This window comes from Giraffa tippelskirchi, chromosome 1 (assembly GCF_054371585.1).
Source record: "Giraffa tippelskirchi isolate mGirTip1 chromosome 1, T2T-mGirTip1v1.2.pri, whole genome shotgun sequence".
Taxonomy (NCBI): Eukaryota; Metazoa; Chordata; class Mammalia; order Artiodactyla; family Giraffidae; genus Giraffa; species Giraffa tippelskirchi.
This window is the reverse complement of record NC_137275.1, coordinates 122,891,264-122,906,210: the sequence shown is the minus strand read 5'-3', so window position 1 is coordinate 122,906,210 and position 14,947 is coordinate 122,891,264. Positions and strand designations below refer to the sequence as shown.

The window sequence follows — 14,947 nt, the reverse complement described above, 5'->3', positions numbered from 1 at the left end:
AGGGAGGTGTTCTCAGGGTTCACCGTCCCCCCGTCGGTAGTGCTGGATGTGGTGGAGGGAGGTGTTCTCAGGGTTCACCGTTCCCCCCATCAGTAGTGCTGGACGTGGTGGAAGGAGGTGTTCTCAGGGTTCACCGTGCCAACCGTCAGTAGTGCTGGACATGGTGGAAGGAGGTGTGCTCAGGGTTCACCATCTCCCCGTCAGTAGTGTTGGACGTGGTGGAGGGAGGTGTTCTCAGGGTTCACCGTCCCCCTGTCGGTAGTGTTGGACGTGGTGGAAGGAGGTGTGTTCAGGGTTCACCGTTCCCTCGTCGGTAGTGTTGGACGTGGTGGAGGGAGGTGTTCTCAGGGTTCACCGTCCCCCCCGTCGGTAGTGCTGGACGTGGTGGAGATAGGTGTTCCCTGTTCACCGTCCCCCCCATCGGTAGTGGTGTGAGGCACACATTGCCGTGTAGAGCGGTCACTGCAGGGAGCAGAGGGCCCGGCTGACCCTGTGCTCTTTCTCCCGCAGGAAAGTGGCAGATGCATGACGGCCTCCTGAACATCACTAAGGTGTCCTTCTCAGACCGAGGGAGATACACGTGCGTGGCCTCCAACGTGCATGGTACCGTGAACAACACGGTGACGCTGCGGGTGGTCTTCACGTCGGGCGACATGGGCGTGTACTACATGGTGGTGTGCCTGGTGGCCTTCGCCGTGGTGCTGGTGCTCAACGTCACCCGCCTCTGCATGATGAGCAGCCACCTGAAGAAGACCGAGAAGGCCATCAACGAGTTCTTCCGCACGGAGGGCGCTGAGAAGCTGCAGAAGGCCTTCGAGATCGCTAAGCGCATCCCGATCATCACATCAGCCAAGACGCTGGAGCTGGCCAAGGTCACGCAGTTCAAGACCATGGAGTTTGCCCGCTACATCGAGGAGCTGGCCCGCAGTGTGCCACTGCCCCCACTCATCATGAACTGCAGGACCATCGTGGAGGAGCTCATGGAGGTGGTGGGCCTGGATGAGCATGGCCACCAGAACTTCGTGCGCCACACACCCGAGGGCCAGGAGGCTGCAGCCGCCGACAGTGACGAGGTCTACACCATCCCCGACGCCGACTCTGATGCGTCGTCACTGCATGAGCAGCCCCAGCAGATCGCCATTGAGGTGTCTGTGCACCCCCCAGCCCACCGGGAGCCCTCGGACGACCGGGCCACGGGGCCCCTGGAGGCCGGAGACGAGGAGGAGGACACCGAACCATCGGCTGAGCACTCCCCGGAGTCCGCAGCGCCCTCCACCGAGGTCACGTCGGCGGCGCTGACCTCCGAGGAACCAACGCCCGTCGAGGTGCCGGACCACGTCCTGCCGCCTGAGCTGCTGGAGGCCGCGGAGCCAGCCAGGCCGCAGGACGGGAGCGCTCACGTCATCTATGAAAGCCATGTCTAACAGTGTACCCCCCCACCCTGAAGCTATGCACACCCCGAGATTCAGGGCCACCCCTCGGGACAGATGCAGGCCGCCCTCGCCGCTAAGCCTTACCGGAGACGCCCGTCGTAGGTAGGAGTCAGGCCCCCGCATGCCCGCCGTGTACCCCAGCCGACCCCCAGCCAAGGGGGATGCGAGCACCGTCAGGGAGCGGGGGTGGTGGCCTTGGGCAGGTGTCTGTCCACGTGACATGAACCTCAGAGGCTCTTCTCCGCCAGATAACCTTAACCGCTGCTGCCCTTTTGGCAGAGAACACTGACTGTCAGAGACTCTGAGTTCACAGCCCTGTCCAGGGCACAGGGCGCTGCTCTTCCTTTAAAAAATGGGTCTGCTAAGGGAGCAGCTGCAGACCATCCCTCCGTGGCTCTGTTGCACTTTCTTCTCAGTTTTACCCCATCACTGTCGCTTTATAACCAAGGCGTCATGACAGGAATGCTGACCATTCCTTTGGGTCTGTTCCCTTGGCCACTCCGTCCTTATTCCCCCCCACCCCCACCCCAGACTTTTACCTCGCAGGCTTTGGTGTCAGGGCCGATTCCCACGAGTCATCTCAACATTCCAAAGCAGCTAGCTACCAGCCTCCTGATGTTTGTCGTTCCCAGGCCTGTCTCCATCAGTTGCTTTTTTTGTTCGTTCGTTTCCAATGAAGCTGCTGTTGTCAAACTGAGAGAGAGAGGAAAAAAAAAAAAAAACCTTGCCCAGGAATAGCACTTTAATAGCCAAATAAAAATAGGTTTACCCGTCCCATTCTGAGAGCCTTTGGGTGAGCTCAGCTGAGGTTGGAGGGAGACCATGAACTTGAATCTGCCCAGACTGTCCATGGAAAGCCCTGTTCTTACGTCTAAGCAGCGTCCTTCTCCAAGCTGGTTGCTGCTTCATCTGGAAGGCGTGTCGCCTCCAGAGACAGAGGCACCTGAGGAATCTGTTTCGGTGGGGAGCGTGGGCCTCCCACCGTGGCGGCCATGGACATCAGGGCACCCCAGTGCTTGGTTTAGGGCAGCAAGTGTGAGGGTCCTGGGGGTCGCCCCACCAGGCCAACTCCTGTTAACTGCATGGCTGACTTGTCCATCCTTGAAGGGGGCAGTGACAGGCTAGGATAATGGCATCATCATGCCAGCATTCTTGGATTCATTTTTAGCCCCCACAGGAAGGTGGGGTTGTATGTAAGGCCAGAGTGATGTTATAGAAAGAAGCCGAAGCTAGTCGCCTCAGGCCCGCACCTCGTTGACCTGTGCTGGTAACCACTGTGGGCTTTGGGCAAGTGGGGGGCACCCCACTCACTCCCCGGCTCCATCTAGGTGCTTCCCTCACCCACAGAACCAAACCAGCATCATCACCCTGCCTTCGCCACAATTGCTTTCATCACCCTGCCTTCGCCACAATTGCTTTCATCACCCTGCCTTCTTTCACAATTGCATTCAGGTTTTCACTTTCCTCTCTGGTTCCTCTTAACATTTTTTATGCTAAAAATCAGTACTGTTGCAAATTCAAGGAACCAGCTTACAAAACTCAAAGCTTCTTAAGACAGTTGTGGATCTTCTGCCCCCAAAAGCATTAGAGCAACATCCGCAGTTTAGATGTAGCCATGAAAAGGAGAGGTATAACTTCCTTGCCGTTTACGAGCAGGGGTGCCGTAACCTTGAGGTCGTCATGAGCGTCACGGCCATTCATGGGTCCACAAAGATCCCTTGGGCCACGCGGTTGGTGAACAGACTCAAGGCTTAATCCTCACTTCCTCACTGTCTGGATGAGTGAGACTTCACCGTGTCCCTGGGTTGAATCTTTCTCGTCTGCCAAACACGGAGGTAGTACTTGGGTCCCCAGATCCCACCTGGTTCTGACATTTAGAGTTTTATGGGAAGCTTGTCATCTCCCATATGCCCCCCCCCCTTACACGAGACAGGGAGTCTTGGGTGCAGAAATGGGCCCATGATGTTATTAGATGCTTTTGCTGCCAACTTTTTCAGAAAATTCATCTGGAGCTAAGAACAGAGGGCTTGGCTTCAGTGGTTTTTTTGTGTAGAGATAACTGATGTGAAAGGTAGTCTGACAGGACACACAGTTGGGTCAGATTCCTCTTGGCCTCAGATGACCCATTGCCATCAGTTTGGAGTGTCTTGGGTGGTCACATAAAACATGAGACGTGAACAATCCAGAGAAACCTTGACCTCCACATGGGCTCCCTGGACAAAGATTTTCTGTATTTGGCCTGCAGAGAAGTTTCATTACCACGTCTTAGAATGTAAACATTTTTCCACTTGTGGAGGTCAGCGGATCCTTACCATGGATCTGTGCACCCAAAGCCACAACAGGGACCCTAGCTCACTTTGGGGTCCCCAAATGAACTTTTTCCCATTCCGTCCCATTCTCCCTCCACCGAAACCCACATACAGGTTTCCATGTGGAAGTGACAGGAGAAGGCATCTCCCACCTGGATGCTGGATACAGATAGTTAAACACAGGCAGACTTTTTATGAAAGCAGGAGCAGAACTGAGTGACCAAAGAATGTTTTCAGGTTGGTTTTAGCTTCTTTAGACTGGGAAGGTTACGTAGATTTTTACAATGTTCCCCTTTAAGGCATCAGAAAGCTCTTGATAGAATAATATTAATAGCCAACCAGAGATGAGGCTGGCTTACTACAAAGATGTCTCTGTCTTTTCTTGTTTATGCTATAGTTTCTTTATGAAATAGAAATGCTCTCCTACTAGAATAGGGGACAGAGACAGTCTCATGACTTTCGCCTGGTTTTTCAAAGATAAATTGTTCGGCTTCATAGAAATTTTTAGAAGTATGGCTACATGTGGCTCTTTGGGGCAGTTTTACAGCTTAACACTGAATCCCAAGCCATGTCCTTTGGGTCTTAGGTCATTCTTCTCAAAAGCAAGCAGTTTCTTGTTTCCAAGTCATCTGGTCATATCTATAATAATTTTTGTTCTTGAAGTTCTGAAAATGATTCAGATATGTGTGTATATTTAATTCACTGCAATGACCTGTAAACTTGGATGGTATTTATTCTAAATGGGGGAAAAACAATTTTATATTGCAAATCTATGTAAATTTATAATGGTTTTGTTTTATATATATTTTCATATCTTTAGGGCACATCTACTATTCTCATCTTTTTGTATATCATACTTGACAAAAAGAGATACTAATACTTGACTAAATCTCTAGGAACCAAATGTGACATCTGTAACATATAGAAATCGCTCTAGAAACACCTGAATGTTCTCACTTGTCCTGAGCATTATTGTACTGTCATTACACCCAGAATGATTGCTGATGGGCGTTTGTGTTTTTTTTCCCAAAGCCAAGGCCAAAAGTCCTGACCTCCCACACAGTGGAGTCTGGAATTCCTCGCTTCTTTATTGTGTGTTTCATTTTTAACTGTAGACATCTGTGTTGTTCAGACTTCCTTTGAAGGGCACATGTGATAAGAAAGCAGTTTGGTGGAGACTGGGCTTGAACGATGTCTGTGTAGCTGTGTAGCTTATTCACTGGACTGATAACATTTCAAATATAATACATGGATTGTTACTTATTGGTAACCTCGGATCTGTTCAGCTGTTTAGCCCATGAAGAAAATGTAAGGCAGAAAGAATGTTTGCATGTTTTGAACAGATAGCCTCTAAATGTATTGCCACCGACACAAACCAGCTCAACCCTAGAGACCCCAATCCCTGCTGGCTGAGGAGCTGTTTCAGAAAGGCAAACCAGCCCACCTGTATGTGCAGGTTGAATTTCAGTCTTATACCAGGGCTTCCCTGGTGGCTCATACAGTAAAGAATCTGCCTGCAACATGGGAGACCTGGGTTGGGAAAATACCCTGGAGAAGGGAATGGCAACCCATTCCAATATTCTTGCCTAGAGAATCCCATGGACAGAGGAGCCTGGTAGGCTTCAGTCCATGGGGTCACAAAGAGTCGGACATGACTGTGTGACTACCACTTTCATTTTTTCACCAGTGCTAAAACTCCTCGTAGCCCCAGTGGTTCTGTGAACAGGAGTTTCCTCTCAGTGTTTCATTGGGTGAGAAAAGAGAGCATTTAGCTTATCTTTCAGATACTCTGTTTTATACTCAGCACAGTTCAATGACTACCCAGTATCCATCTTCACACACCCTTTTTGCATTCCCTTTACATCATAATCCCTGTTTCTGTTCTTGCTTTTTAGACTAATTCATTGGTACTCTTTAAACAGCCACCAAATCTCATTGTATAGTCACCCACATATTTTGATCTCTGTTGCTTCCAAGGTTGGGTGTCTCTGGTGGCTCAGCAGTAAAGAATCCACCTGCAATGCAGGAAATGCAAATTTGATCCCTGGGTAGGGAAAATACCCTGGAGAAGGGAATGGCAACCCACTCCAGTATTCTTGCCTGGAGAATCCCATGGACAGAGGATCCTGGCGGGCTACAGTGGCAAAGAGTTGGATACAACTTAGCAACTAAACCACCACCATCTTCAAGGTATTAGTCATTTTTACATTCACCTATTCATTGTAAAATCCTCTAGTAGATAACAAAGTTCATCTTCCTAATGACTTATAGGGTTTCTACAGTGATTAACAAGATTTGGATTAAATCAGTGGTGGGGTGAAAAATAAAACAGAATTGCTTATTTTGCTTTCTAAAAGACTGAGTGTCTTATACAAGAAAATATCATATGACAGTGATAATGACCTTTAATTAAGACTTTTTTAGAGATGTCATTTGTAAGGGGTCTAATACTGAGAATGCCACCACCGAACTTAAAGCTCATAGAGAATGTAAAAACAAAGCAAATGGATCTAAGAATATTCCTGCATAAATTATTTTTATTTAATGAAGAATGTAAACATTCAGTATATCTCTCAGACACCCTAGCGCTGCTCACAGAAGGTGCTGCCACTTACGTTTGATGTGCTGTCCCTCTGGTTCTGAATGTCTGTTGTTAAAACTGGGAAATAAGATGGAAAAATGTATCTGGGTGGAAATGTCACTCTGTTGATTTGTGAGCTATAAATGTTCACCTTTTAAAAATAATTTAAATGTATAAACAAATGATTAATATTTAAGTTGATATAGCAGCAAAAAAAAAAAAATGTGAGCCATCCTGTACTTTGGTTGTTGCTTTAATAAAGGGTTTGCACAGGTATGCCGACTGTGCCATGTCCCTGGTCAAGGCTGTGTGCATGTGGCCTGATTTACTCTTTACCTGTAAGAAGTATGTGGGCAGTGCTCGTCCCTACCTTTTGCATCTGTGGCATATCTTAGGGGAAAGGCGGTAAAGGAAGTAATTTTTATGGGAATCTACAAACTTTATCCAAAGTCAAAAATCTTAACTCTGTCCTAACAAATTTGATGGCCATTTATTTATATCAAGAAGGAATTTTAACATGTAACATCAAGCGTATTGCAGAAAATCCACAAAGACCAGGAAACTCACCCAAGAGAAGGCACTAGTTGTAGACCTAACTCAGAAACTTGAGGCAGCACCCAGTTCAGGCCAAACTGCTCTGAACGTGTCCACTGAAAATTCTCAAAGCTGGAATCCTCTCAGATAAGATGAGATTGTTGTTCAGCCACTGAGTGGTGTCCAACTCTGTGACCCCATGGCCTGCAGCACACCGGGCTTCCTTGTCCTTCAACCATATCCCGGATTTTGCTCAAATTGATGTCCATTGGCTCGGTGATGCCATCCAATCATCTCATCCTCTGTCACCTGCTTCTTTTCTTGCCCTCAGTCTTTCCCAGCATCAGGGTCTTTTCTAATGAGTCAGCTCTTTGAATCAGGTGGCCAAAGTATTCGAGCTTCAGCTTCAGTCCTTCTAGTGAATATTCAGGGTTGAGATAAAGCTGTGTATATGAGACAAGACTAGACAACACCAGATAGGAAAGAAACTAAATTTTGCTGCAGTCTGAAGAGGCAAACAAAATTATTGAGTGGGTTACCCAATAAACCATGCATATAACTAAGATCCATAAGTTCTTCAGACAAAAAAAGGCTTTAAGAGAACTGCAGTGGCATTAATGGAAACTTTAACAAATGTGCCATCAGGGAAGAGAAAATAGGAAAGTTTTGTCCCAACGGTGTAATGTTAACTGGTAGATATTTTCAGACTCAGGACAAACAGCTGCTAATTTTTGTGCTTTTATTTTTAACAGGTTTTGGAATAGTCCATTCTTTCATGGGCCTTAATCAAAAGAGCCTAGGTAAGGCTTCATGTGAGGGATTTTCAGACTGTGTAGCACAGAGTTGGAAATTAAGTGTCAGGTTTTCTGATTTCCCTGTCTTTTTGGCAGAGTCGCTAACACACATGGTTCTGCTCTGCCTGAACATCTCTGGTGAAGCGGAGCCTGTGACCGCCTGGAGGACATACTCCGGTGTGGGTAGGTTTTAAGTGCCAAGTCAAAAACCTTAAACGTGGTTCTACACTGGTCCTTGTCCAGCCATTTGGAGCAGAAAGCATGAGTTTGTCCTGCTGCAATAAAATCATCCTTTTACCATCAACCTAAAAAGACAGTTATAAATGTATTCATGTCGAAGAGAGGATTACCAAAAAATGTGGGTGCTCCTGACACCACTAAGGCTTCCCAGCTGGCTCAGACAGTAAAGAATCTGCTGGCAATGCAGGAGACGCGGGTTCGATCCCTGGGTCTGAAAGATCTCCTAGAGAAGGGAATTGCTACCCACTCCAGTATTCTTGCTTGGGAGATCCCATGGACAGAGGAGCCTGGTGGGCTACAGTCCATGGGGTTGCAAGGAGTTGGACATGACTGAGCCGCTAGCACTTTCATTTCACTGGCACCACTTGGTTAATTACAGATCACGTGGCTCACACTTGAGTTTAGATGATTTCTGCCAGCATGGTGTTGGAGGCAGAAGTCAGGCGATTCTGGTGCGCCCTTGGCCCCGAGATGCCCTGAGGCTACAGTTCATTAAATAAAAAGACAGTTCAATGGCTAGAAAAATGAAAGAATCAGCAGATTAAGTGGCTCAGTAGATGAGTATGTTTTGGAAAGACCATTAGAACTGATGTACTGAAAGAAATGTGGGCTTCCCAGGTGACTCAGTGGTAAAGAATCAGCCTGCAATACAGGAGACTCAGGTTCAATCCCTGGGTGGGGAAGATCCTCTGGAGAAGGGAATGGCAACCCACTCCAGTATTCTTGCATGGAGAATCCCATAGACAGAGGAGCCTGGCAGGCTACAGTCTATGGGGTCTCAAAAGAGTCAGACACAACTCAGCAACTAAACAATAACAACAGCCATATTTGTAGATTAGATTACTTCTATTACTAGAAGTAATTTTGAAAGTGTACGACCTCAGAAATTAAATTTGTAGGAGAAAAGAAAGATGACGGCTGATGTAAGGAATCTGGGATCATTACATTTTTTTTATGTGCAGAATATAACTTTCCTAGCTTTTTGTCATTACAGTAACTATTGAGATATTAGTGATTAGTGATATTTATGAAACTCTGCTAGATGGGTCCTGGAAAAAAAAAAAATTTAACATGTCTTTAAAAAATACTTATAGATGGATAATTCTTACATCATGCTATTTTATGTTACCTTCTCCCATCCCATAATGGATTAAAGGTGATTGAGTTAAATATATTTTACTTTCTGTGCATCCTTTGAGTTTGGAACTGCTGTGTCTGACACAGGCTCACTAACTCAATAACCACACTGCTATACTAATCAAAGATTTTACTCCCAATCATTTTGAATCAGTAAGAGACTTTAAGAATGACTCTAGAAGCAGGACAGCTGGCGTAATCATCTTATGATCTAGACATGCTCTTGTCTGTAGCTGAAAATGGAAGGTTTTGTGCTACAACACGAGCAGAAAATGATGATGCCATGTTCACAGACTGGATGTTTGGATCCCCTCAGAAACAGGGGAAATCCCAAACCTCAGTGTGATGTATTTGGCGATGAGGCCTCTGGAGGGTAGTGAGGTTTTGAAGGTGGAGCCCTCAGGAATGGGGTTCATGTCCTTAGAAAAGAGGCCCAGAGGGCTCCAAAGACACAGTGAGAAGACAGCCATCTCTGAACCAGGAAGCCAGCCTCACCAAACAGTGCATCTTCGAGCCTTGGTTACAAACTTTGCAGCCTCCAGAACCATGAGCAATGAATGTTTTTTGTTTAAGATGCCAGTGTGTGATAATCAGACTTTCTATGCTGAGAATTCTGGGTGCTCGTGGGATTGTAAGAAATAGCACAGAGAGATGCCATGTGCACTTGACCTGTTCCCCCAGGGGTCACCTCTTAACAGAAACATTGTACACCATCACAGTCGGCACCAACACTGGATCAGTGTCTCCAGTGTCAACCAGGTCGCTCCGGTTTTACACACTATGTGTGTGTGCATGTAGTTCTGTGACATTTCACCACATGTGTACGTCTGCACATCCACCACCACCACCTCCAAGATACAGAACATTCCAGGAGGTCAAGGATCCCTCAGTTACCCTTTGATGACCAAACCTTCCTCCTTCCCACCCCAGAACACATTTTTTTTTATATCGTAAACTTAATTAGATAACTGAAGTTTCTCTGGAACCAACTGTAATCAGTGTTTTTTTCCAATAGTAGTTATTCAGTCACTTAGTCATGTCCGACTCTCTGTGACCCCATGGACTACAGCACAACAGCTTTGCTGTTTTTCACTATCTCCCTGAGTTTGCTCAAACTCATATCCATTGAGTCAGTGATACCATCCAACCATCTCATCCTCTGTCACCTCCTGCCCTCAATCTTTTCCCAGCATCCGGGTCTTTTCCAGTGAGTCGACTCTTCCCATAAGGGGGCCAAGATATTGAAGCTTCAGCTTTAGCATCATATTTTCCAATAGAAATAAGTGTGCAGATTTCTGTTTCTTGGTATCTTGAGTTCCTGTTGCTTTAGAAGTACTGGTACAATGCAGGCAGACAGGTGTGGTTTCTGAAACCAAGGAAAGACCACCAGACACTTGAATCCCTAGAAAGCCCTTGAGAAGGAGGGGCTCGAGGCAGGTGTCTTGTTGGAGGGGTCCTCAGACTCCCAAATCACAGCCTGCACCCAAGTGCAGCCAGAAGATGCAGAGCAGCAAACAGAGACGTGGGGGCTCCATGCCTTGAAAAGTCTCAGAGACAATGTCCTCCCTCCACAATGTCGAGATACACTCCAGAAGTTCCAAAGCTAAGGCACAGAGTGGTAACAAGTCAGTGACAAAGGCTTGGACACCCTCTGTGATACTGCTGATCTCGTTAGCCTTGCTGCATCTCCCCGGGGTAAGACAGGAGCTGGAGAGGAGTGCAGTCCCTAACCTGTCACTTCTGATGTCATATTAGGAAAGCATGAATGCTGATTACCATCTCAAGTATTGAGACTAAGACAGCTGGCCACAGTGTTGAGGAAAATGTCCTCTGCCCAACCCAGGAAAGTATAGGAGACAGCTTCCAGAACAGGGTCATCTGATGAGCCTTGAAGAGTCCTCATTCAAAGCCACTGAAATGGCACCAGGAAAGATTCCTCCCTTCCAGATAATATTGTTCTACTGTGTAAGTACCTGGACTTGTAGTCACACTTGGCCTCCTTCAGGCATTATGGATATGTGTGGTCTGGATTGGTTTACTCCAGTGATTCTACCTACCAAGCAGCTGAAATCTGAGTGCCCAGGACTCAGGAGCGTGGAGAAGAGTGGGGGGGGGGGGGGATGAAGGTCCCAAGGGGACTTCCCAGAGGCCAGCCATGGCCGGAGGCCATGAGCAGCCTGATCTGGACGCCGACCTCTTGGACCCATCAGAGGAGCTGCCTAAGGGAAGCAGAAAGTGAAAGTGAAAGTGAAGTCGCTCAGTCGTGTCCGACTCTTTTCGACCCCATGGACTGTAGCCTACCATGCTCCTCCGTCCATGGGATTTTCCAGGCACGAGCACTGGAGTGGGTTGCGTTGCCATTTCCTTCTCCAGAGTATCTTCCTGACCCAGGGATCGAACCCGGATCTCCCACATTGTAGGCAGACGCTTTACCGTCTGAGCCACCAGGGAAGCAGAGGGAAACTGAAAAACCACTCTCTATACTGTTAGCCAGGGGCTGCTGTGCCAGCCTGGATAAAAGTGAATTTTTAAAATATGCCAGCTGGTAAATGAATCCATTATTAAAATTACAGAAAATTACACTCCTTGGGCTTCCCTGGTGGCTCAGATGGTAAAGAAACTGCCTGCAATGCAGGATGCCCGTGTTCAATCCCTGGGTTGGGGAGATCCCCTGGAGAAGGGAATGGCTACCCACCTAATTTCTAGCCAAGAAATTTTCCCTCCAGTTTAGGTCCTGCTTGTCTCCTCAGTGACACAAACCTCAATGCCCAAAGCGTTTTGTGCTAAGCTGATCAGTGGGTTCCTGTTACAGAACTCAGGTTATTAAACCATTTCTAAGAAATGATGCTCTGTGGTACTAGGGAGAGGGCAATGGCACCCCACTCCAGTACTCTTGCCTGGAAAATACCATGGACGGAGGAACCTGGTGGGCTTCAGTCCGTGGGGTCGCTACAAGTCGGACACGACTGAGCGACTTCACTTTCACTTTTCACTTTCGTGCATTGGAGAAGGAAATGGCAACCCACTCCAGTATTCTTGCCTGGAGAATCCCAGGGATGGGGGAGCCTGGTGGGCTGCTATCTGTGGGGTCGCACAGAGTCGGACACGACTGAAGCGACTTAGCAGTAGCAGCAGCAGGTAATGGGGAGGGCACACTTCCCTTTAAGCAGCAACACTGAAGCCTCTTTCAAATATTTGTTTATTTTGACTGTGATACATTAATTGGAATACTTTGTCTCCATCAAGATCAGAAGTGTCTTTTTCATAATTGCCACCGCAGTAATGTTGCTGTTCTGTTTTCCGCTCCAAACTCCGGGCAAAACACCAAGTTTGCACACCTCACTCTAACTGATGCTCAGATGTGTTCAGGACCACCTAAGTTTAGCTGTGTTCCCTGTGCAGAGGCTGTTACGTCACAGCCTTACGAAAGTATTTATGCTTATTCATCAATAGTGAGATGGAACATTTCCTGTCAATTTTCAGGCCAGACTATTTAGATAAAGCTGGAAAGAAAGTGAAAGTGTTAGTCGCTGAGCCCTGTTCCACCCTTGGCGACCCCATAGACTGTAGCCCGCCAGTCTCCTCTGTCCGTGGGATCTCCCAGGCAGGAATACTGGAGTGGGTTACCATTCTCTTCTCCAGGAGATCTTCCTAACCCAGGAATCAAACTCGAGTCTCCTGTGTTGCAGGCAGATTCTTTACCGTCTGAGCCACCAGATAAATCTGGTTAACCCTTAAGTCTTTTTGGTTTCCCCTTTATAACAGGACACACCCCTCTTCCTCCCTGTCCTGCAGGCAGTGTAGCCCAAAAGATGGTCCCATGTTCTGAAGAATGAAACAGTTGAGTCATTTTCCCTGAGACCGTAAGAGATTCTCCAGCTACCAGACTGAGCTCTGCACAGATAACAACCATGTCTGAACCCCCACAGTGCTCCCAGCAGAAGCAGAAAGATGCCAAGCCTCTAGTCAACATTAATTAAATGAAAACAAATGCATCTTGCAGCTAATTAGGATCTATTGGTATTGGATTAAATGTCTTCATTCACAGGGCCCAGTAAAGGGTAAAATGTACATTTTGAAGAATCTCTTTGAAGCTAAAACCATGCATGTAGAGTCTTTCCCCATTCTCAGGATGGGGTAGATTTCTTTTTCAAGGAATACAATATAACTCTTCTCTTTCTGTCAACTTTAACCTAATATATATATATTTTTAAAGGGACGTTTAAAGGTCTTTTGTCCACTCTGAGGCTGTCTTGGTGAGACTGCTTTCCACAATTAGAAACCTGCAGTGAATGCAAGAAAAAGGAACAGTGACACTGGAATCACCTCTGTGTTTTCATGCCGTGTTCTCTGCGGGCATTTTCAGATCCTGGAGGGTTAGTAAAATAAAAGCACAGCCTTTCTGCAGCTCAGGGATTGGCGGAGACAGCCCACTTGCCCTGGGGAGAGGGTGGAGCTTAACCCCCCAGGCTGCCCTGACTGCCTCCTAGGTTTCTTTTAATCTCAAACAAAATTCTCATGGAGGATCCCATTCCAGAAGACCATCCTGCACTGTCCTTCAGCCTTTGCCAGGACAGACCGGCCCCGGAGGAAAAGGAACCACACACAACTGAGGGCTTTAAATGCTCCTAAACAACCAGGGGTATGTCCCCCTCCCTGACTTGCTTTCAGGGCACAAACAGGGCAGCACTGCCCACTGGCCTCATTGGAGGAGCAGGAAAACAGGCCTTATTATGTGAGGAAATTATTTCAGGGTTGAAGAGGCCCTGGACAGGGCACAGCAGGTGCGTCATCCCAGGGCCATAACCCCTCCTGATCTCATAACCCCTCCTGAGCTCTTGCTGTCCGAAACAGCAAGTATGGGGCTTCCCTGTGGCTCAGTGGTTGAGGATCCACCTGCTGGTGCAGGAGACACAGGTGCGATCCCTGGTCCAGGAAGACCCCACATGCCTCAGGGCAACTAAGCCAGTGCGCTGCAAGTACTGAGCCTGTGCTCTAGAGCCCAGGAGCTGAGTCACAGCCACTGAGCCCACGCGCTGCAGCTTCTGAAGCCCACGAGCCCTGGAGCCCATGCTCTGCAACCAGAGAAGCCAGAGCACCTCAATGAAGAGGAGCCCCCACAAGCCACAACTAGAGAAAAGCCCCGCGAACAATGAAGACCCAGCACAGCCTAAAATAAATAAATAATTATCTTTTTTAAAAAAGAAGCAACTATGGAAAATGAAGAGGACGGTCCTGTAATGGCAGAACCACGTCACCACAGGGCACATGCACAGACTTGCTGTGGGGAGGCTGACATCTGAATTGTGAGAATCCCTGTCAATGCCCTCACCCCACGTCATCCACCTGGGCAGAAATGCACCCACTACTGGATCGGCCAGGTCTCGGTCTTGGTCCTAACGCCAGCTTTCCATCTGAAGACTGAGTAACAATCCGGAGGCAGTGGTGAACGGGGAATTCCTGGCCAGATTCCACACGTTTCTGCCAGACTCCAGGGCAGCCCACTTGGCCACACTCCCCCGTGACTCCTGGTTCTGCAATCGCTGCCGCCCGGGTCCAAGACAGGTGCAGATCCCGAGCTCTGTCCACCCGGCATCTGGCAGACGTCAGCCCCGCTAACCTCAGCCCTGCCTGACCCCTCGGTGAATCCTCTTTCCTGGCATTTACAGTCATGGAGGCTAACCCCTAGGTGTTACTTAATTTCCGGGTAAAAATCCTTTTGATCCTTTGTAACTCACTTTCCTCTGCTTCTTGACTCTGTGTCTCCGAGCTGCCTTTATCCCCATCGGATGAAAGGCCTGTTCCATCCTGATGTGGATCCAAGGTAGGCTCAGCTGATTTTTACTTTTATGCAAATACTGTGCAAAGAAAATCTTAATTGCTCTTACTGAATACTCAGGAATTCTGTTTTTCCAATTA

At 47.8% G+C, this 14,947-nt stretch overlaps 1 protein-coding gene across 26 annotated transcripts in view; it reads left to right on the top strand.

Annotated features, from left to right (window-relative positions):
* MFAP3L (microfibril associated protein 3 like) overlaps positions 1-14,947 on the top strand; it is a 187,746-nt gene that overhangs the window by 29,165 nt on the left and 143,634 nt on the right. For 11 of the 26 annotated variants that reach the window (XM_081495418.1, XM_081495414.1, XM_081495425.1 and 8 more), the window contains exons 3-5: positions 511-1,535; positions 7,610-7,657; positions 7,748-7,834. In XM_081495418.1, coding sequence (XP_081351544.1) covers positions 511-1,424 — 914 coding nt within the window. In that variant the 3' untranslated portion in view covers positions 1,425-1,535; positions 7,610-7,657; positions 7,748-7,834. Of the gene's footprint in view, positions 1-510; positions 1,536-3,856; positions 3,980-7,609; positions 7,658-7,747; positions 7,964-10,783; positions 10,994-12,823; positions 13,036-14,947 lie in introns of those variants that run through there. The other 15 variants (XM_081495496.1, XM_081495522.1, XM_081495553.1 and 12 more) reach the window with 7 other exon arrangements.